Genomic DNA, 23,117 nt, shown 5'->3' with positions numbered 1-23,117 from the left:
AAACCGGGAGTCACCCAGTCACGCGTGAGAATGGCTCCCCACAGCCCTCCACATGGATGTAGCTTGGAATATGGAGGGAAGGAAGCCAAGTTAAAAGATTCTACCCTCTGTACATATAGGTGAAGTTCAAAAATAGGCAAAATGAATCCATGGTGATAGAAAAAAAGACTGGGGGAAGCTGACCTGGTTGGGCATAAGGGAGCCTCCTGGGGCTNAAAAAAAAAAAAAAAAAAAAATATATATATATATATATATATATATATGTATGTATATATGTATGTATGTATGTGTGTATAAAAAGGACTGGGGATGTAATTCAGTCGTAGAGCACCTCTGGGTTCAATCCTCAGTACCACTTAAAAAAACATTTTCTAAATTGATCTAGAGATTATACTTATGCCTTCACCTCACTTCATTGCCTGGAACTTAGTCACACGCTTACATCTGGCTGTACGGGAGAAGGGGCAATAGGTTCTCTAAGCCAGCTTTGATGGGGGAAATGAGCTAATAGACTTCCATGTACAAGCTGCCATATTCTTGAATTAATCATTGTTCTCATTTGCTCTGGTGCCTATTTTCTCATATTAAGTGCTCAGTGCATAATTTTGGGTGGGATGACTCTCAAGGCTGTTCAGGAATGTGGCTCTCACAGGTCTTTCCTTCCAGGCTCTACTTGAATCTGGTCCTTGGTAATGTGAATGTGACCCTCCTCAGCAACCAGGCCAAGTAAGTATGCCTGGACCTGCCCCTCCACCCAACTATTGGCTCAAAATCCAGGCATCTTGCTCTTTTCACTCAGGGAAGATAGGTCCAAGCTAGAATTTTTACATAAATCAAAGCAGGTTAGCAGTTTGGGCTCTGGCTTTTGGTCTTTCTGGCCTGGTCCTCCTTAGTGGGTAGACACCTTGGGGAAGGTTTCCTTCCTTCTTTTCCCAGAGTCAATATGTTGGTGGATAAGGTTCCCCATTTCCCATGAGAGTGGCCCCTGCTCTGTTCCCTTCATATAACATTTATTACTTCCCTTGTTAGAGCATTTCCCATGGGAAATGGGTGCTCCTGTCCCCTGGAATCTCTCCATTTCTAGGCAAGAGTGACCCTTGTGTTTCTGCTGCACCACTTGGTTGAGGGAGAGACTCTATCTCTGCCCTGCCTCTTTGCATCATGGGCCCAAAGCTCTAACCAGGAGTCCAGGGACAGGGGGACCTTTTGTAGTTGGCCCTCTTTCCTTCATTGGTCACTGCTGACTCAAGGCCAGTGTCTCCTTTAGTGGAATGTGCAGGTCCTCATGGGTTGTAGCAGTGGTGGTAGTCCTGGAACTGGCAGGGCTGGGAGTGGAGTGGAATACTAATAGAATGTGACCTTTCTTGGGGGGTTATGTCATGGCAGGTTTGCCTACAAGGATGAGTATGAGAAGTTCAAGCTCTACCTGACTATAATCCTGCTCCTGGGAGCTGTGGCGTGTCGCTTTGTCCTTCACTACAGGTAGTGGGGCGTGGCAGTGTGTGCATGAGCACATGTGGTGTGAGGAGGGGGCCAGGAGAGAGAGGTGGCCAGATGGAGGCAAGGTCCCTTATGCTCCTGGAGTGTTTGGTGTGATAAGATATAGGGGGGAAGGACCATTTCTCATGGGAAACTGTAATTCTGATCACCTGTGGAGGGCCTACAGGGCTGCTGGAGGGCCCTCTGATGCAGTAGTTAAGACAGAGTCCAGTGTGGCACATCCATACAACAGGATGCTGTTCAGCCAAAAAGCAGAATAAAACACTGACACATGCTGCTAAGTGAAGAAGGCAGACCCAGAAAACCATGTTGCATGATTGCATGGATAGGAAATATCCACGGTAGGTCAATCTAGAGACAGCTCAGGTCAGAGCCTGCTGGAGGAGGGGCTGGAGGAGGGGCAACAGGGAGTGGCTGTTCATGGATTATAGGGTTTCTTTTTGGGGTGATAAGAAAGTTCTGAAATTAGGTAATGTCAGTTGCACACAGTTCTGTGAATATAACAAAACCCACTGAATACTTTAAAAGGTAAGTGGATTATATCTGAATTGCAAAAAAAGAAGAAAGAAAGAAATTTAAAAAATACAAAAAGAAAAAGATTTAGCCCAGAATGCCTGGGTTTAAACACTGGCTTTGAGACTAACTGGCTGTTACCATGGGTGGGTTCCCCCTGGGAGCCTTAGTCTCCCCATCTGTAAGACAAGGTGACTACAGGCCATACTTCACAGGGTGGGGAAGGTTCAGTGCATCCACATTCTGTGGTTGGCAAGCTCTCCAAGGAGGGAGGTGGGGCTGCGCTGCACTGCCCTGGGGTCCTTTCTTCCCTCTGGCCTTGGTTCTTCTGCCCTCAGGGGAGGCAGCCAAGTATGGTTTTGGATTTTGTCCATGTGTCAAGAGTTTATTTTCTGCCCTTGGCTGAGAGTCCAGCTGCTGATCTGGCACTCAGGTGACCTGACAGGCTCTCGCACGCCCTGGGCTCATGTCTGCCTGCTGCGTGGAGCCTGGCCCACTTCCCTGGGGGCAGAGGCTGTGCACACCAGTAATACCTGCTCACCCTCCCCTCTGGAAGTGGTAAAAGTTCTTGGTGTGCAACCATATTCCCTTGCATGGGGACCTTTAGGGCCCTCCAGGGGAAACCTGGACTGTGTTGTCAAGTTCTTCACCCAGGGCCTGGATGGATAGTCCCATTTCTCCCCCTCCCCTATGTTTCAGTCTCCTGGGGCTGCCATAAGACGTCCCACCAACTGGGGGAGCTTAAAACCACAGAAATCCGTCCTCTTCTCTGGTGGCTCGGGAGGCCAGAAATCAAGGTGTTGGCAGGCTCCAAGGCAGGTTCTTCCTTGGCTGTCCTCCCTGGTAGTCCGTAATGTTCCTTGGCTTTAAGTCCTTTTACCTCAGTCGCTGCATCTGTTGACACATGGTTCCATTCCTGAGTGTCTCCCTCATGGCCTTCTTGTAAGGACACCAGCCATTGGATTTAGGACTCACCCTAACCCAGTATGACTTCGTTTAAACTTCTCACATTTATAAAGACCCTATTTCCAAATGAGGTCACATGCTGAGGTCCCAGTGGATATAAGTTTTGGGGGACACTGTTTCAACCCAGTACACCATCCGAAGGCTGAAAAAGGGGCAGAGGGTGGGACTGGGCAGGCAGCTTCTCTCTCCTGGTGACCACAGGGGAGCTTGCTATGGAGCCATTAGTACTTGCTACTGTTATTGTCACTGTCACCTTGTTTTAGGACTGGGCTCTCAGGAAGATCACAGCCAGGCATGGTTGCATGCACCTGTAGTTCAGCTACAGGTGCATGCAACCATGAGTTGTTTGAGCCCATGAGTTTAAGATCAGCCTGAAAACATAGCCAGAATCTATCTTCCCATCTGCCCCTCAAAGATCACAGCTTAATATTCAGTGTGCCCAACTAGCAGGGTTATACTTTCCCCCTTGGCATAGTTTCCTTGCTGGGTGCTCCACCCAAATGCCCTCCTTGATACCTCTAAGCTTGCAGTGTGACAGCCAACAGCTTCAGAGCCCTGGGTCCTAAGCCCAACTCTACCACTCATAGGCTATGTGACCTTGAGTATAGCCCTTCACCACTCTGCTTCCTCGTCTTTCCCATGGTCCCTAGGACCCCTCTTATCCATGCTGCCTGGTGTTTAGGAAGATTTTTCTGGGTATCTGAGGTACCTAGAAAGTTTGAGACTTCTCTCTGCAGTCTTCAAGCCAAGAAGCTGTCAGGTCAGAACTGCTTTATGGGATTTCAAGCCAGGTCTCAAGCCTTAGCCAGCTGCTAAGCGTTGGATCTCATTCCAAGGCTTAGCAGCTGTGTGATCCTGGGCAACTCACTCCCCCTCTCTGAACCTTTGTTTCCTCATCTGTAAAGTAGGAAGTAGTTCCATCCTTGGGTTTCCTTTAGAAGACAAATATATAATACCCCAAGACAAGTATTTCAGTCCCTATGATAGATGATCCTAGGAAACACGGGTAGCCGAACGAAAAGTGAAACAAAGAAGAGCCATCCCATAGGCATTTGGAGCTCAGTGCTGCAGAGAATCCAGGACAGTACAGAACAACCTGGGATGTCCCACCTGAGGGCCAGGCAGCTGGTGTGTCATCCTCCCACTGCTGTCCATCAGGGAAGCTAGGGACTGCTCCTAGAGGGTACTAATTCCTCCACCTTCTGATCTGCTTTGTGCACCAGAAGAGTGGCTGTGGTGGCCCAAGAGAGCCCTGGGTACATCAAGAGTGGCAGGTTCTGGCAATTGGAAGTCATGCAGGCGTGAGCGTGGTACATGTACCTGCTTTGTGCAGGGCTTTTCAAGGATTCAGAATGACCATCCGTGCAGAATGCGCGTAGCATAGCAAGTTTCCGGTTACCAGTGCTGACCAGTGTGAGAGGCTGAGTAGTGGTCCCGTCCTCGTCTCTGCAACCTGTGAACACACTCTCTTATATGGCAAGAGGGAATTCTGCAGATATGATTGGGTTAAGGATCTGGAGATGTGCAGGTTAGCCTGGGTTATTCATATGGACCCAGGGTCATCATAAGAGTCCTCATAAGAGGGAGGCAGAAGAATCAGAGTCCCAGGAGGAGATGTGATGACAGAAACCAAGATAGGAATGGTACAAGGACAAGAAATACGGCAGCCTCTGGAAACTAGAAAAGGACAGGAAGCATATTCTCCCTGAGAGCCTCCAGCAGGGATCAGGCCTGCCAAAAGCTTGATTTTAGCCTGGTGAGATCCAGTTCAGACATTTGACCTCCAGAATGGTAGGAGATTAAATGGTTTCTTTAAACCGTTTAGTTCAAGGTGATTTGTTACAGCAGCCATAGGAAACTCACACACTTTGCCAAGCAGATTGAGGCCAGCACCTGAAGCAAGTCAGAGCAAGTGCTGGAACCATAACATTTTGTTTTGACTCCTGTCTTCATCCAGAAGATTTAGGAAGGGATTAGCGAAAATGTCCTTGTATCCACAGCTGGCTATTGTGCTTTCCTCCTGCTGGAGGTGAGCAGGAAAACCTGCATTGAAAGTGACCCTCACCCAGCTGTGTGTAGTGGCACACGCCTATAAACCCAGCGGCTCAGGAGGCTGAGGCAGGAGCTAGTTCAAAGCCAGCCTCAATAATTTAGCAAGGCCCTCAGCCACTCAGTGAGACCCTGTCTCTAAATAAAATATAAAAAGGGATGGGGATGTGGCTCAGTGGTTGAGCACCCCTGGATTTTGGTACTAGACTCCCTAGTACCAAAAAAAAAAAAAAAAGTGACCCTCTGTCCTGGGATACCTGTCTCTCGCCACCCTCACTTCTCGTCCAGTCCTGTGGGCCTCTGATTCCTCAGTGATAAGCTTCTGAACCTCATTTTGCAGACTGGATGGTCTGGTACTTCCAGAGTTTTAACCCAGAACATGCACAGCTCTGCTACACTGGGGACACTGTCTTAAGCACTCTGTATTAACTGAGCTCGTGAGCATGGCAGCCCTTCACAGCAGGTGCCATTACCCTCCCACATTACAGAGGGGAAGTGTGGGCTTCAAGGAGCGGCTCACTCATCCTCAGTCCCACAGCTGGGAAGTGACAGAGCTGGGATTTGGACTCAGGCCTGGAATTCCAGAGTGAATTCAGGAATCCTGACCTTCCTGAGACTATCTTTGTGGGTGACAACAGTTCAGCCCTGGGGTCTGAGGGTAACTGTCATCTCACTCCACAAAACACAGTCACATAGCTTCAGAGACACCCCTAATTTTATTCATTGTTGCCGAAGTTGCATCCTCCCTCCTTCCCTCTGAGGGAAGAGGGTCTCCCACTTCAGGGAAATTGGGGTGTTTTTCCACCCTTATCTGCAGACAGCCCAGACCCATGGTCATTTCTCCTGGGAGAAGTCTTTCTGGCACTGGCAGGTGCAGAAGAGCTTCCCTGTCAGGGTCAAAGACAGAGCCCTCCACCAGAGCCTTTGCTGGCAGGGGTGCCTCAGAGGGCTGTTTGCCACTGGCTCTTTCCCAGGACCCTTTGCCCTGGGATGCTCTGGTAGGGGGCCAGCCTTCTCACTTTACAGATGGCAAGCTGAGGCCCACAGCCCCATGGGCATCAGCAGTCCATTCTGTCTGCATCTGAGACCTGCTCAGCTGGGTTCCAGGCTACAATCACAGTAGAAGAGGCAAAGGAGTATTTCTTCATTTAGCTTGGTAGCTCACATAGGCCATTAAGACTCATTTCATATGTGTAACAAATGGTTTAACCAGGTGTGGTGGCACACACCTGTAATCTCAGTGAGTGTGGAGGCTGAGGCAGGAGGATCCTAAGTTGGAGGCCAGCCTCAGCAACTTAGTGAGAGACCCTGTCAAAAATTAAATTAAGGGGACTGGGGATATAGCTCAATTGGTAAAGTGGTTGCCTTGCATGCATAAAGCCCTGGGTTCAATCCCCAGCACCACACACACACACACACACACAAAAAAAAAATTAAACAAGTAAAAAGGTCTTGGGATCTGTCTCAGTGGTAGAGACACCTAGATTCTATCCCCAGTAACCCCCACCCCAAAACTACCCGGTTTGAGGAGATGGGAGGAATTTGCATCTTACCATTGAAGACAAACAACCTAAAATAGAACAGTTCTTAAAGGTCCTTCTGTTGTCATCCAGAATCTTCCCAGACAGGAAGAGTTTAGAGATGGGTTGCCTTGGGCATTGGACCAGGGAGGAGGAGATCCTCAGCTAGAGCCTGGAGTGCAGGTAGGGCCCGGTAGAAGGAAGAGCAGTGGCCCTGGACATTACAGGGAGAGAGGAGACATCCAGGGTCCAGACTGCTGCTTGCCAAGGTGGAGTAGGGGTTTCCAGAGGTAGCGCCTGCCATGGGCAGCCCATGCCCTGGTGCTGTCCTTTTGGGGTGAAGGGCTGGCTGTCCTGGTGCTCACGTTGCTCCCCTCCCTGGGGCTGTTTCTTCATGCCAGGGTGACGGATGAAGTTTTTAACTTCCTGCTGGTGTGGTATTACTGCACCCTGACGATCCGGGAGAGTATTCTCATCAGCAACGGCTCGAGGTAACTGGGAGCCCAGATTGTGGGGGGCGCAGAGGGAGCCAAAAGGAATTCTGTCATGAAGGGGAGTCAGGTGAGGGTTGATACCCTCAACCTGCATTCCCTTTCCTCTTGGGGGCTCTGTGACCCAGAAAAGAGGGACACTGCATCTGATGCTGCTGGCGCAGTTTCATGTTCATGGTTATTCTGCGGAGGAGCAAGGAATCCTACTTCAAACTGGTTTAGTGTAACAGGAAATCTGTTGTCTCACAAAACGAGCAGGTTCATTGGTTCTGACTTCAGGTAAGGCCTAACCTAGGTGTTCTGACAGTGTCATCAGGACCCATTTCTCCATCTCTCAGCTCTGCCCTCTCCTGTGTTGTTTCACTCTCAGGCTCCACACCATCACTCTTGGCAAACAGGACATATTTCTCTGTTCCATGGCTCAGCAACTGGGTCCCATTGGTTGGGTCCAGGAGCTGACTGGGTCTCTAAACTGCTGCCCACCAGTACACTGCTGTGACTGGTTAGGCTGGAGCCTCCTGCCCACCCTGCAGCCATTGTTAGCAGCACAGAAACACTTGTCAGGAGGGGAAAAGTTCCTCAGAGGAATACTAGGATATTATTTCTAGGAGGGTGATGAGTTTTGGTGTCAAGAGTGGAAGGTCCTATACAAGGAGATGGGGAGAAGAATAGACAGGTTGGTGAGGGTCTTGGGCCAAACGTATCCTGTGTTAGGAATGAGAATTCCTGGGTTCTAGTACCAGTGCTGTCACTGAGCAGCTCTGTGGCCCTGGGCAAGCCATATCCCTCTTTGGGTGGTTTTCAGGTCCCTTGGGGGAAGCGATTGCATTAGTGTCATGAGTGAATCTTGGCATGATTGGGTGTCCCCAACTTTCCCCATCTCTAAAAGGTTCTGAGTCTGAGAAACCCCACTGTTTTTCTCTTGGTCTCCTTTCTGTTCTACCTGCCCTTGAGCAGAGTCATGGGACCTAGTTAAGATCCATTACTTGGAGGTTGGGAGTAGAGTATGTTATAAGGCCCGGGATTTGATCCCCAGCATGGGGGGTAGATAAAAGACCCATGCCTTGCCACGTGGAGGACTCATTTTCTGAAGGTCTGATTCTTTGGGGGGTGACCATGGAACAGCCTCCCAACCCCTTCCTACTTCCTGCTTTCTGGGACTGGTAAGGATCAGCCAAGAAATGAACATCTGCCAAACCCCTGAAATTATTTGCCACCTTCTCACTTTTTTGCCTGGTGGTCTCTCATGGCAGGTCCCTGCCCTGCCGGATCTCACCCTGAACATAAAGCCAAGAGGTAAGGACCACCATATCCCTCCTGCCAGCCCATGGGGGTGGGCACAGTGACTCAGGAGCACAGCCTATAGCACAGCTGTTTAGACAGATCAGTGTTTCTCAGACTGCTCATTCTTGTCCTGTCCTCACCATTTTTGCCATATTCATGTACAACCTGGGTGATGATTTCCTTACATTTTAAATCAATCCTCCTTTTTTTTAAACTTAAATGTATATTGATTTATGATTATAGAAAACTTTATTTCACCATCATTCATGGAAAACAACCAGCAGTTGGAGAAGAGTTCTGTAAAAGTATCCTACTATTTTTCCTGTAGAGATCGTTGATGTCAGTTATTCTTGCTTCTTGAGCCCTTGGGCCTGAAGTTTGCTCTGTGTGTGTGTGTGTGTGTGTGTGTGTATAGCAAAAGGGGGATGAGCAGATCTCAAGAGGCATTAAAGATATCCTAGCATGTAACCCAGACTCTCCTCGAGTTAATCGGGAAAGGAGAAGAACTAAACAGTGGACCTTTCCTTGAGGTTCATTACATTTGGTGTGATGCTCTCATGTCATCCTAAAACTGGGTGGCATGCACCTATGCTTTGGGGAACACTGAAGTAGAAGACCTTACCAAATAAGTAACATTCATAGTACAATTAATTTAATAAGTAAATTCATATTAACATTAAGTTATAAGTAACATTAATTTTAGAGTGAATAGTATCTATCTTTTTTGGGATGTGGTTGGAAAGAATCCAGATGATAGGGAAATGAGACCAGGGCAATTGGCAAGACACTTTTATCACTAATTCTTTTCTGTAGCTGTGGACTTGCCGTCATCTTGCTGTTTCACCCATATGCTGAGCTTCTATTAAGAGAGCTTGGGTGGGGAGGCTGGGGTTGTGGCTCAGCAGTAGAGCGCTCACTTAGCATGTGCGAGGCCCTGAGTTCGATCCTCAGCACCACATAAAAATAAATAAATAAAGGTATAAAAAAATTAGGAGAGATAACTTGGATGCATGCTTTAACTTTAACAGTCATCCACACTTTAGGAAGAGTTATTCTGTCCAGTTTTTTATTGTTGTTATTTGTTTTTACTATGTTGAGCTGTTGGTGGGGGAGTTACCAAAGAGAAGGAGAGAGAGTCCCTGAAATTGTGGAGCTCAGCGCCGGTACTAAAGGGAGGGATGGAGTTCCAGAGACAAACCTCACTTGCCTAACAGTTTAGCAGGAGCTTTCCTGGCTCCTGGGTGTTGATGCTGAAGGAAGAGCAGGAGTGTTTTCTCTGGGCTTTCACAGCAAAGCTTTCTGTACATTTGCTCTTCCTGCCCCCAAGTATGTGCTGTTCATCACATATTTATTGAGCACCAGACACTGAGTTACAAGACTCCAAGATAACTCACACTACTTTTTGGGAGCACCCACAAATTTAAAAAGGCCCTGTCCTGGTAAGTGTGGCCCAAGAAATCTCAAGTTGTGATGGAACCATTCCTCCAGGCTGTCATCCCACACTGGCCTTGGGGAGGAGAGCCTGGAATGAGGCCAGTGGGCCCAAATGAGGGCCTCAGCTTCTAGAATGATGGCAATAAGCTGTGGCCGGCTTGTGGGGGAGGGGATGAGGCAGGTGGGCTGAATCTGGGTGACTCAAAACTTGTGACTCGTTTTCAACATCTGCTGCAGATTTAGTCTCCATCCTCCTCCAGCTCCTTCTCAGAGCTGATTTATCCTGGGGTGGATGAAGAAAGATGTCCAGGAGGTTTCTCCCCCTCTGGCTTCTCACCAGGGAATAGCTAAGAAACCATTTCCAAAAAGCATGGGCGGAGGCAGCAGGAGGGCCCAAGTTGGGATGCGTGCTGCTTTTCTCATTTCTTAAGTAGCCCAGAGCCAGCTCAGGAGCTTAGGGCTGGTACCCAGCAAACACCCCATGGACTTTGTTGAAATGAATTGAAGCCAGGCTCTGCAGTGAGGAAAGGTCTTTGAGACCATACTGGTATTATGGGGACAGTAGAGCAGAACCAACCATATGCACCTCCTGCAGGCTTGTCTCCCAGAGACATTTTTTTAAAAAGATTTTTATTTTTTATTCTTAGTTATACATGACAGTAGAATGGACTTTGGCAGAATATACATACATAAAGTGTAACTTATTCTATTTAGGGTCCTACTTTTGTGGTCATACGTGATGGATCCCCGAGACTCTTGTCTGTTTCCTGGTTGTGTCTGAGACCTGAATTTGGACAGAAGGAGTTCTCTGGGAACAGGCTTGGGGTGTGGGTGTATTCCCATCACAAAATGGAGCCACCCCTGCTGTGCGGGCTCCCACCTGAGCTGTAGCTCTTTGGCTCAATAAGCAAGTCAGCTTCCCTTGCAAACTTGGCAAATGATGGAAACCCACCCAGGAGGGTCTAAATCTGAGGGGGCACTTATGAGCCCACATAACTGGGAAAAGGAGAAAAAAAGCTCCAACAGTGCCCCACTCCAACACACACCCCGGTCCTGGGGATTGGATCCAGGGGTGCTGTCACTGAGCTACACCTCCAGCCCTTTCTTATTGTTTGAGACAGGGCCTCGTTAAGTTGCCAAGACTGGCTTCAAACTTGGTGATCTTCCTGCTTCAGTGTCCTGAGTTGCTGGGATTCTGGCGGTGTATACCAGCACGACCCACTCCCAACAATGTTAACAGCCCACTCTAACTCCCTAGTGTTCTCCCTGGGCTGGCTCCTCTAAGCCCAGGTTGGCCAGGAATCGGGTCAGCAGTTCCAGAGCTGAGAGCCCCTCCTGTATCCTCATAGATCCAGAGGGAATCTTCAAACTTCTGACTGGTTAAATTGGGATGACTTGCTGGCCCCTGAGCCAATCACTGTTGCCAAAGAGCTGCTGAACACCGATTGGCCAGTTCTAAGACACGTGCTGGATACAGTCCTCAGCTCTACCAAACCAGCCGATGGTGTGAGTGGGGTGATTTCCTATATACCTGAGGCCGCGGACCAGGATGGGTGGTGATTGGCAGATGGCAAAACAGCTGATATCCACTATAGTTAGTTCTATGCCCAAATCAATAGTGATGGCAATCCAACTGGGTTGGCTTTCCTAGAGAACCAGCTCACAGTGCTTGGATCTCTGGCTTTTTCAGGGGCCTATCCTTGGAACAAACATGTAGAGGGCTGCAGGCAAGGGAGGAGTAGAAGCCATTCCCCAGCTGTCCAGATTGCCCCAACCCCAAAGCCAGAAGCGCCTTGGGTTGAACAATGCCTGGTGTGCATCTCTTCTGCACACGCAGACGTTATCTAATGTGTCCTGAAGGGAGAAGGGGCAATCTCCCTGGCATGATCTACAGAGTCCAATGTGCTATCCCTCTGCTCTGGCCCACCTGCACCTGCTCTTCCTGAGTCCTATACCCTCTGCTTCTAAGAACAAGTCCACAGGCCTTGTTTTTATGGCAAACATGGCCCAGAAAGTGACTGCTATGGGGTTTTTGCAGAGTTCTTTTTGAGGTGATTCAAAGGTTCTGAATTGATTGTGATGGTTACACAGCTCTGAGAATATAATAAAAACCACTGAATTGTATAACTGGATGAATTTGACGGTATCTGAGCTATATCACAATCAAACCTTTATATAAAAACACACAGACACAAAACCAGCCCCGAGCCCTGGGGTGAACAGATGGACGTAGGGCTCATGAATGCTAAGCTGGGGAAGATGCAGTTTCTAGCTTCACCCCATGGTGCTGAGCTGTGTTTATTGGTGGCATCTGTCAAAACTGGGCTCTGGGCACCACTAGCTCTGAAATTGAAAGCCGCTGCTCAGTCAAGCTTGTCCAGAGTGTGGGTTTGGCCCAGGGCATTTCTCAGGGAAACTTTGGGGAGTAGGACAAAAGAGTGTCTGGGGACAAGATCTGAGAGCTCCTGTGTGGCTTTGCAGAACTCTAGAGAGGTTGCAGTGACACCTCTTGGTTGCCCTTTGGTGGCAGGAGGTCCTGGGAATTGAACCAAGGGCCTCATGCATGCTGGACAAGTGCTCTTCCACTGAGCTGCACCCATAGCCCTTTTAATTTTAAGACAAGATCTCACTAAATTTTAGGTTGGCCTCAAACTTGTGATCCTCCTGCCTCAGCATCCTGAGCAGCTGAGATTATAGGCATGCACTGCCATGTTAGGCTCTTGGTTGATCTTCAAGCTGAAAGTCCGAGGATCTGGCCAGCTGAATTTACTATTAGGAAATTGGATTCAGGGGTCCTCTTAGACTCAGACAGGCAAGAAGAGGGTAGTAGAATTGGGGCAGTGCCGGGGACAAAGATTTGGATGAATGTGATCTCCTGTGGTGGTTGGCATACAGACTAGCTGCTGCTTTCACTCGCCACACCTCCTGGATATCACTTCATTCGTGACAACATTTATTGAATGCTTGTTGTTTACCTGGTACTGTTATTGCTAGGAATACAGAGCCTTGTAAAACCTAAATCTCTTACCATAATCCTTGAGTCACACATAGGCTGTTGCCTGAACAGCTAATTGATATCCAGAAACGTCTTATGGGCTGAAAAGAGAAGAGGAGGTGGTTAAGATTCAGCCCTCATTCTTGTGACGTGCACTTTCCAGTAGGAAGGTTTTAAGATGGATCCAACCCACCTATTAGGAAATGCAAGTTAGGATCCCAATGACAAACAGCTGGGCACAGTGGCACATGCCCAGCAGCTCAGGAGGCAGGAGGATTACGAGTTCACAGCCAGCCTCAGCAATTTAACAAAGTGCTAAGCAACTCAGCGAGACCCTGTCTCCAAATAAAATAGAAAATAGGGCTGGGGATGTGGCTTAGTGGTAGAGTGCCCCTGAGATCAATCCCTGGTTCCCCCGCCCTACCCCCTCCTGCTGCCAAAAAAAAAAAAATCCCAATAACAGTGGCAGGGGTGTAGCTCCATGGTGAAGTGTTTGCCTGGCATGTATGAGGCCCTGGGTTCAATCCCCAGTGCCCCCCCCCCCCCCACAAAAGACATAATGAGAGTGACAAAAATTTTAAATGTTGGGCTGGGGTTGTGGCTTAGCAGTAGAGCATTTGCCTAGCATGTGTAAGGCCCTGGGTTCGGTCCTCAGCACCACATAAATTGAAAAAAAATAAAGACATTGTATCCATCTACAACTAAAAAAAAATATTNTACCCCCTCCTGCTGCCGAAAAAAAAAAATCCCAATAACAGTGGCAGGGGTGTAGCTCCATGGTGAAGTGTTTGCCTGGCATGTATCGAGGCCCTGGGTTCAATCCCAGTGGCCCCCCCCCCCCCACAAAAGACATAATGAGAGTGACAAAAATTTTAAATGTTGGGCTGGGGTTGTGGCTTAGCAGTAGAGCATTTGCCTAGCATGTGTAAGGCCCTGGGTTCGGTCCTCAGCACCACATAAAAATAAATAAAATAAAGGTATGGTGACCAGCTACAACTAAAAAAAAATTTAAATGTTGTCTCTAGTGTTTGTGAAGGTTTTGGGAAACAAATCTACTGCTGATGGGAGTGTAAATTGGGGAAGCTGTTTTGGAGGGTGATTTGATAGGTATCAAGACATAACCTGCCCCAGTCGTCCAGCTTCTGATAGCCACCATGGAGAAAGTGTCATGCAGGGGACTTCCACAAGGATGTCACAACAGTATTGAGAAGAGGCATGGTGACCATTTGTGGAAGAGCCAAGTAGACTATGGCAGAGCCACTCCTTGGAATGTTGTTTGCCACATCCCCAAATAGCAGGCCTGTAGCTGCCAGTTGGCCTGGTGGTGATGACAGGAGAGCAAGCTGCAGGCTGGTTTTCATTAAAAAGAAAGCCTCATGCAGCACCCTCTTCCCCAGCAGCAGGTTCTCGTGGTTCCTCTTCCTTATAAGAGACAGCATCTGGACATCTGCCTTCTCAGTACTCTGTTCTGGAAGAATTATGACAGAACAGAGGTGATTACTATTTCCATGGCCGTCACCCATTGCCCAGTCTTTGGGAGGAAGGAGCCCAGCTGTTCCCAGGGTGCATTTAGCAGAGCTCATTGCTCCATGTGTTTGGATTGCAGCTCCCAGAGAGGAGATGGGGAGGCCAGCAGAGACCCGAGACAGATGTGGACACATGTGGAGTCTGTCATCCCTGTGTCTGCACAGGATAGCATGGCTACGGCTCTTTGTGAGTGCATATACATTTGTGTGTTTATTCAACACAGTAACTGAGCAGCTGCTCTGATCTTGGTGTCACAGATACATCAGTGAGCAACATAGACAAGATCCCTGCTCTCCTGGGATTTACAGATGAGTGGGAAAGGGGGCTCAGTAACAGAGGAGTACATAATCTTAGATGGCAGTAAGTACCATGAAGAAAATTAAACAGGAATGTAATCCAGGGTTTTAGCAAGGTGGTCAGCAAAGGCCTTTGGCGGAGGCGAAAGTTAGTCTGAAACTTGAATTCAGACCCACCCCCAGCAGGCAGAAGACTTGGAACAGAGAGAGCAGCAGGTATAGAGGCCTTGTACTAGCTGCTGGACTGCCACGGGGACTACTGTATACTGGGCATCTCAAACTACATCTTTATTCTTTATGGTTCCATAAGCTGGAAGTCCAGGGTCAAGGTGCTGGCACGCTGGTCTCTGAGGTCTTTATTCCTTGGCTTGCAGAGGGCCACCTTCACAGTGTGTCCTTTCCTCTGTGCACACTTATCCCTGGTGCCTTTTCCTCTGTGTACAACGATACCAGTCACATTGGATTAGGTCACCTTTGTGACCTCTGTTAACTTCAGTTACCTCTTTAAAGACCCTCTCTGGGGCTAGGTTTGTAGCTCAGTGGTAGAGCGCTTGCCTAACACATGTAGGGCACTGAGTTTGACCTTCAGCACCACAGAAAAATAAATAAATAAAGGTATTGTGTTCACATACAACTAAAAATATTTTTTTTTAAGAAGACACTATCTGCAAATAGAGTCACATTCTAAGGTACTGGAGTAGATATCAACATAAGAATTCGGGGGGATGTAATTCAGTCCATAATCGCCCTGAGGCAGCAGCAGGCTTGGCAAATTCAAGAAAAGGCAAGGACGCTCAGAACATCTGGGTGCCCAGAGAGGACAGGGAGGTGGGCCTGAAGGCCAGGTGATGTTAGGGATGTGTTATGAGGGTCTCCAAAGCCCCTGGAACCTGAGGTGGGTCGCTGGGATAATCTGCAGGTAGTCAGCATAGGATTATTATCTCTGTAGGATCAAGAAGGGACAGAGTATGGTTTGTGCCCATTTCCAGGCAAGTGCTCTACCACAGGACCACATCTCAGCCCTTGGTTTTGTTGGTTTCTCACTCCAAGAAGCTGTTTCCAGCTGTAGAGCAGCCCCTGCTGCATAGGTTGGAAACAGAGGCCATCACCTGTGTTTCTGTCCCCACCTGAGCATCTTTCCTTCTTTTCTCCCCGAGAATTAAAGGCTGGTGGGTGTCTCACCATTATGTCTCTACGTTCCTGTCTGGAGTGATGCTGACCTGGTGAGTTGCCCCTTGCTGGGCCCCTAGAGTTTCCCCAGGGGAGTTGGATGAATTGAGGCTGGTCAATGTGGAAGGGGCCCTTCTAGGGAAGACTTTTGGGTCAGGAAGGCAAGTATGAATTTACAACTGGGCTAGAGGCCTAGCTGCCAGGGCCCTGTCAGGCCAGTTGGGAGTTTCCACAGCTGGGAATATTTCACAGTTGCCTGCTGTCTGGGGCAGAGGTGACAGGGAACATCAAGGCCAAAGGAATGAATGAGGTTTCAGAATGACTACCAAGCTCTCTTCATTTTAGAAAGAATGATGGGCATGACCTGGCCCAGTTCCAGGACAAATAATGGCAGAGACCAGGGACTCTGGCTTAACTTTAAAACCTTTTCTTCTCTCTTGGTTGGAGTGGAGCTGGGACAGGGACCAATGTCAAGATTTCAGAGCACCTCATCTCTTTTTTTTTTCCTCTTTCTCTCCAGGCCCAATGGACTAATTTATCAGAAGTTTCGCAATCAGTTTTTAGCATTCTCAATTTTTCAGAGTGAGTGTCTGAGCCCAGCTTTGGGGGAGGGACTGATTTCTTGGGGCTCTCACTGAAGGGGTCCCCCCAGTGGACATCACTGCTGGCCTGTGTAGAGGGAGACCAGGGAGGGAGAGGACCCTGACCAGAAATCCAGAAAAGAACCATTCCCTGCCCGGCAGCTGAACTCCACCCTACCTCCCCACCCCCAGCCCTAGGAGAGGGACATCAGCCTGCACCTGCCCTTTGGAGCCCCAGCCTCTGCCCAGGAGTGCAACCTTTGGGAACTGAGTGGTGTTGGAGCCACAAACCTTGTTTCCCAGGTTTAAATAAGTCCTTAAAATGGATTTTTTTTTTCATTTTAGAGTAGCTCTGAAGGCTGGATGTGGTGGTGCTCACCTGTAATCCTTGTGACTCTGGAGGCTGAGTCAGTGAGGGTAGAGAGTTCTAAACAACCCAAACACCTTCATGAGACCCTGATTCAAGATAGAATAAAAAGGGCTGGGGATGTAGCTCAGGGTTAAGGTCTTTCCATCCATCGTACTGAATTCAATCCCCAGTACCAGGAAAAAAAAAAAAAAAAAGCAGAGATTAGCTCTGGATTGGTATACAGTGAATTGGTTCTGAGGGGGTTGTCTCCTGCCTTTTTCTTCCTCCCTCCCTCCCTCCCTTCCTCCCTTCTTTGGTGCTAGGGCTTCAATCCCCAGCCTTGTGCATGCTGAGCATGTGCTCTACCACCAAGCTACACCCCTAAGACAGGTCTTGCTGTGTACTCCAGGCTGACCTCAAACTTCTGGGTTCAAGTGATCCTCCTGACTCAGCCCCAGTTTCTGGGACACAGGTGCAACCACCATACCTGTCTCTGTATTATCATTTTTTCTTTTTTCCTGAGGTACTGAGGATCAAACCCAGGGCTTGGCGCATGTTACACAAGTGCTCTAATACTGTGCTGTATCTCCAGCCCTCCATATTACTTGGATTTTAAATAAAAACCTGCTTGCAAACAACTATAAATATATAAATTCAACAATGAAAATTATACAATAATCCACCTTTAGGGGTGATCAACATTAAGATCTATGTCCTTTCAAATGTTGTTTTTTTAAAATATTTTTTTTTAGTTGTAGATGGATACAATGTCTTTATTTTTTTTCAATTTATGTGGTGCTGAGGATTGAACCCAGTGTCTTACATGTGCTTGGCAAAGTGCCCTACCACTGAGCCACAGCCCCCTCAAATGTTTATGTATATACACACACATACATATGTATGTATGTATATACATTTCGTATGTACATTTTATAATTATGGACATAGAGCTTTACTATTATAACTTAATTTTATTTTTCCCACATTTTTTATTGTGCATTATAGATGTACATACTGATGGGATTTGTTACATATCTGTACATGAACACAATACACAATATAACAATATAATTTGGCCAATATCACTTCCCAGCATTTCTCCCTATAACTTTTAAAATTTTTATCTTAACTGTTATTTTGTTATGTCAGTACCTCCTCATGTTTAGCAACTAGGAATTATCCCCTTATACGGCATCATCTCTTGTGATCTTCCACTGTGTGCAGCCTCCAGCTTAGCACTGGCATCTTACGTTCCAGCAGGTGTCTCTCAAGCGTGTACTGCGTGCCTAGGAAAATTTCATAAGTTTCCAGTCTTACACGGGTCCTCATATCTGAGCTGTCTTTGTATTCTGGATAGAGGATAAAGCAGATTCAGACTAGTGTGGGGAGGGTGGGGGAGAGAGAAAGAGAGAGAGAGAGAGAGAGAGAGAGAGAGTGAGAGTGTGTGTGTGTGTGTGTGTGTGTGTGTGTGTGTTGGGATTGGGTGGGAGAGGATTGTAACCAGGGTGAATTTTCTGCCCTCTGGCTGGTGACATCCCTCCAGCCTGTGGTTTGGTAAGGTCTGCTGAACTTGGGGGCCTTAGGGCTTTGGGGGAGAGGCAAAGTTGTCCTGTCCTCAGGTTTGTCAGCCCTAAGCCCAGGTGCTGTGCTCCCCCTGCAGGCTGTGTCCAGTTCCTACAGTATTATTACCAGAGGGGCTGCCTCTACAGGTTGCGAGCCCTGGGTGAAAGGAATCACCTGGACCTCACTGTGGGTGAGTAGCCAGGCAAGGGCCAAACAAGCCTTGGCCTGCCCAGCTCCCCACACTGAAGCATGTCCTTGCAAGGACACAAGACCTTCCATTCAGCAAAGCCAGGGCTGCCATTCTTTATCTGAGTTGCTTTTTGTAATTCATTATGGATTCTGTTTCAGTTGCCCAGTGTGAGGCTGACTGAGTGCCAGGCCCTCAGAGCTGGGCCTTGACCTTATTCTTTTTAGATATCTATTCTTTGCCTGCATTTTATAATATTCAAAATATTAGGCAGGCATGATGGTATGTGCATGTAGTCCCAGCTGCTTGGGAGCCTGAGATGGGTAGATGGCTTGAGCCCAGGACAACCTGGGCAACATAGCGAGATCCCATCTCAAAAATACACACACACACACACACACACACACTATTAGCCTAGTATTGGTTTGCATATAATTCATGTATGACACATATATGTATAAATATGTATAAATAGGGGTTGGAGGGATAGCTCAGTGGTAGAGTATTTGCTTAGATGTGCAAGGCCCTGGGTTCAATTCTTGGCACCAAAACAATTTAAAAAATGTATAAACATTGTACATTGGAAATATGAGCTTAACCCTTTTCATCCATGGCATGCTCAATCAAAAAAGAGTTTTCCCTCATTTAAACTTTAAGGGGAAGCTATTTCTAATAAAGCTGTGCTATCATTGGAGAAGGTCATTTCTACCTGAGTACTCTGCAAAATAGGCCCTATTTGCCCAGTGCTGTGGCACATACCTATAATCCTACCAAGTTTGGAGGCTGAGGCTGGAGGATTGCAAGTTCAAAGCCAGCCTCAGCAACTTAGCGAGGCTCTAAGCAACTCAGCATCTCTAATAAAACATAAACAAGGGCTGGAGATGTGGTTCAGGGGTTAAGCGCACCTGGGTTCAATCCCTGGTTTAAAAAAAAAAAAAGCCCTACTTTAATATGATTGAAGCGATATGTGCAAACGCCCATTCCAAAATGCAAACTCCTGCACCAATTAAGGAAATTAGTGAAAACACAGTGCCTGAGCCTCATGAGTAGTGTCGGGCCTTGTCTCATGGTGACTTGAGAGAGCAGTTGGGTATGGTGACAGGGGCTCTGCAGGTCTCTGGGTTGTTACTGCGTGGAGTGCTTACCCACCTATAGAAGGTGAACAGTGCCTGCCTGGTGTTAGTTGCTGGCTAATCTTAGGGTACATGGTGGGGCAGTGGCCCCTTGAGTCCCCTCATATGGGCCCTTGGCTCCTTGCTGCTTTCTACAGAAGGATTCCAGTCCTGGATGTGGCGAGGCCTCACCTTCCTCCTCCCTTTCCTCTTCTGTGGCCATGTGAGTTCCCCTGCTATTTTGAGGTGCCCCTGTCTGTGCTGATCCCAGGAATAGAAGGTCTTCAGGTCTCCCCCTTCTTCACCAGTTGTTTACAGGCAGCTGAAATGTGAAGCCCACCTCTCCTCTGTCCATAGTATTAGCCCACCCCAGCTTCCCCCAAATCTGAGGCCTTCCCTGCTGCTCTTAGCCAATGGCCAAGACCAAGTCAGTCTTCTTGAAGGAGCAAGAAGCCTCAGGGATACCCTCTGGGTCCAGGGATACTAAGGAAAGAAGCCAGAATTGGTCCTCATACCCACCCTGCCTGGGGTGCAGTTTATCTGGGGGGTATGCCTCGTGCAGGTGGGATTGGAAGCTGGGGTCTGGACATCTCCCTGACTTTTCAGTGGGTGAACAGTACTGTCTTCCTGTCTCCAGTTCTGGCAGCTCTACAATGCTGTCACACTGTTTGAGCTCTCCAGCCATGAAGAATGCAGAGAATGGCAGGTATGGCGTTTGTGTGGCATGTGTGTGAGTAGGGGTGAGGTCTTGCTGGTGCTGAGCTGGCTTAGGGACATTTCTGTCCTCAGCCACTTACTTTTCTCTGCCTTGGGGCCCTATTGCTCAGAAAACTCTGGGAGATAGTGGGAGGGATTTCATGGAGCCCCTCAGGGATCTAGGGGCTAAGGAGGCCCACCCAATCAAATGCTCCTTCAGGACCAGCCTGATGCTGGGAACTCATTGCCTTTACCAAGTTCACCTACCTCTGCACCTGGAAACCCCTGCAGCTTTGCTGGGGCCCTGGGGCCCCAGGTGAGGACCTACACTTCAGCAGGGGACTTGACCCAGCTTCTCTCTCCTCTCCACCCACCCTGCCCTCTGTGCTGCTGGGCGCTGCATCCCTGTGGGTCCACAGGTGTTCGTGCTGGCTCTCACCTTCCTCGTCCTCTTCCTTGGCAATTTCCTGACCACGCTCAAGGTCGTGCACGCCAAACTCCAGAAGAACAGAAACAAGACGAAGAAGCCATGAGCCTTGGACTTGTCTGCATTCAGGGTTGGGTGTGCCAAATTCCAGAACAGAAATGAGATGAAGAAGCTGTGAGCATCTCAACTTGTGTGCCCCTGGAGTCCCGGACTTTGAGACTACTGGGGATTCCTGTTGGCACCCTGGATGCCCGTCACTGGTGGCCAACAGCAGTAGCATCTCAGGGGCCAGTGGCATTGCTGGGAGCAGGGCTAAGGCCCCCTCCCAAGCAGGACATGAGGAATGTGAAGCCCACCTCTCTGCACAGTATTAGTCTCCCTATTTATGACATATTTAATACCGGGTCCTCCCAACTTCCCTAGAATCTGAGGCCTTCCCTGCTGCTCTCAGCAATAGCTGAGACTGGGTCAGTCTTCCTAGGGGTGGGGCCCAAATCCTCAGGGAGCCCCTTTGCCCCCACCCCTGTCATTTGAACCCCCTCACGAAGGGGTTTGGATGTGCCTCACAGGGGTTGGACTTATGCTGACTTGCTGCTTACCGCACCCCAGGCGCAGGGTGGAATGAAACCTTCCAGCATCCTGTGGAGCCCCCTCCCCTGGGCCCCTGCTGTAAGCCCCCTCCACGGCCCCCCGCCCTCAGTGATGGGGGATTATTTAAGTTCTCAGAGAACCACTGCCTGTGTTTGTCTCAAGTCTTTTGTGCTTCCTGAGTCACCTGCCTGCTGGTCCTTGGGAAAGTGGCCTTGCCTCCCTGGGACCTGAGGGCTCTGCCCCCTTGGAGTCACTGGGAGGGCTAGTCCTAGTGTGGGAGGGTTTAAGAAGTTGGCCACTAGAGGGCGCACCAGCCTCTGGGTTGTTAGAGTGGCCCAGGTCGTTGATACTGGAAGTACCAGGCCATCCTTCAGGGTTTCCTGACCCCCTCCCTCAGTCCACCTTCCCAAGTGTACTACAAGTACTCAGGGCCTAGGAGCCACACACTCAGCGCTGGCTGGGACTTAAGCATCTCGGAGATGGCCCATTCCCCACCTCCCTCAGAGGTTCTGTAATATGTGAGAAAGGGGACAGTCTGAGCAGGCTCACTCCCAGAGGCCAGCCTGTGAGGCCAGAGCTGCTGTATGGGTACCCAGCCAGATCTGTAGTGGGGAGGGTGAAGAAGCCAGCAGGTTCAGTTCAGTGCCTGCCCCTGCCCACCTATGCACAGGCTTCAGCTGCCTTTGACCATTTCCCTACATATCCACCCAGACCAGACCACATAGCTGGTACCCACAGACATGCTTCCATTGGCTTTCAGAGGTTTGTCTGTGTGTCTTGTGTCTGTGTGTGTAAGGGGTTGAATCCAGTGCCTCACACATTCTAGGGTAGCACTCTACTACAGAGCCACATCCCCAGCCCTGCCTTTTTAAAAAAAAGAAAATTTAAATTTGTTCTAATTAGTTGTACATGACAGTAGAATGCATTTTGACACCTTGTACAGAAAGGGAACACAAATTCTCCTTCCTCTGTCACACCAGTAGTGTATTGATACCTGTATGTAGAGTAATAATGTCTGTCTCATTGTATATCATCTGTCCCATCCCCACAGCCCCACCCCTACCCTCACTCCCCTCTGCATAATACAAAGTTCCTTCATTCTCCCCCATGGATCAGCATCCGCTTATCAGAGAAAATATTCAGACTTTGTTTTTTGGGAATTGGCTTTTTTCACTTAGGATGATATTCTCTAGTTCCATCCATTTACCTGAAAATGCCATAATTTCATTCTTCTTTAAGGCTGAGTAATATTCCATTGTGTATATGTACTCCATTTTCTTTATCCATTCATCTGTTGAAGGGGATCTAGGTTGGTTCCATAGTTTAGCTATTGTGAATTGAGCTGCTATAAACATTGATGTGGCTGTGTCCCTGTGGTAGGCTGATTTTAAATCCTTTGAGTATGAACTGAGGAGTAGGATAGCCATCCCCAGCCCTTTTTATTTTTTACTTTATGTCAGGGTCTGGCAAAGTTACCCAGGTTGGCCTCAAACTTGTGATACTCCTGCCTCAGCCTCCCAAGTAGCTGGGATTACAGGTGTCTGCCCCTGTGCCCTGCTCAAAGGGGTTTTAAATTATTTTAATTAGTTACATTTAAAAAACAATGCCCTCCCCACAGTGAGATTTCATATTAAAATCCAGATTTCTACTTTCTCTAGAAAAATGGAAAGAGCTGGACTCTGTGGTGCACACCTGTAATCCCAGGCACTCAGGAGGTTGAGACAGGAAGATCACAAGTTCAAAACCAGCCTGGGTAACTATAGCAAGAAAGTGTCTTGAAAAAAAAGGTTGGCAGCCGGGCAACAGTGAGGTGCTAAGCAGCTCAGTTGAACCCTGTCTCTAAATAAAATACAAAAAAGTGCTGTA

The 23,117-nt window shown here is 48.4% G+C and overlaps 1 protein-coding gene across 2 annotated transcripts in view; it reads left to right on the top strand.

The window, feature by feature from the left end:
• Tmem120b (transmembrane protein 120B) overlaps positions 1 to 21,394 on the top strand; it is a 42,598-nt gene extending 21,204 nt beyond the window's left edge. Inside the window, exons 4-12 of one of the 2 annotated variants that reach the window (XM_015502469.2) lie at positions 667 to 726; positions 1,387 to 1,482; positions 6,950 to 7,039; positions 15,733 to 15,798; positions 16,266 to 16,327; positions 18,336 to 18,428; positions 19,696 to 19,760; positions 20,175 to 20,243; positions 20,653 to 21,394. In XM_015502469.2, the coding sequence (XP_015357955.1) occupies positions 667 to 726; positions 1,387 to 1,482; positions 6,950 to 7,039; positions 15,733 to 15,798; positions 16,266 to 16,327; positions 18,336 to 18,428; positions 19,696 to 19,760; positions 20,175 to 20,243; positions 20,653 to 20,766 (715 nt within the window). In that variant the 3' untranslated portion in view covers positions 20,767 to 21,394. The remainder of the gene's footprint in view (positions 1 to 666; positions 727 to 1,386; positions 1,483 to 6,949; positions 7,040 to 15,732; positions 15,799 to 16,265; positions 16,328 to 18,335; positions 18,429 to 19,695; positions 19,761 to 20,174; positions 20,244 to 20,652) is intronic. The other variant, XM_015502470.2, reaches the window with a different exon arrangement.
• The last annotated feature ends 1,723 nt before the right edge of the window (positions 21,395 to 23,117 follow it).

This window comes from Marmota marmota, unplaced genomic scaffold (assembly GCF_001458135.2).
Source record: "Marmota marmota marmota unplaced genomic scaffold, marMar, whole genome shotgun sequence".
Taxonomy (NCBI): Eukaryota; Metazoa; Chordata; class Mammalia; order Rodentia; family Sciuridae; genus Marmota; species Marmota marmota.
The sequence above is the reverse complement of the archived record's forward strand: the minus strand, read 5'-3'. Positions and strand labels throughout refer to the sequence as shown.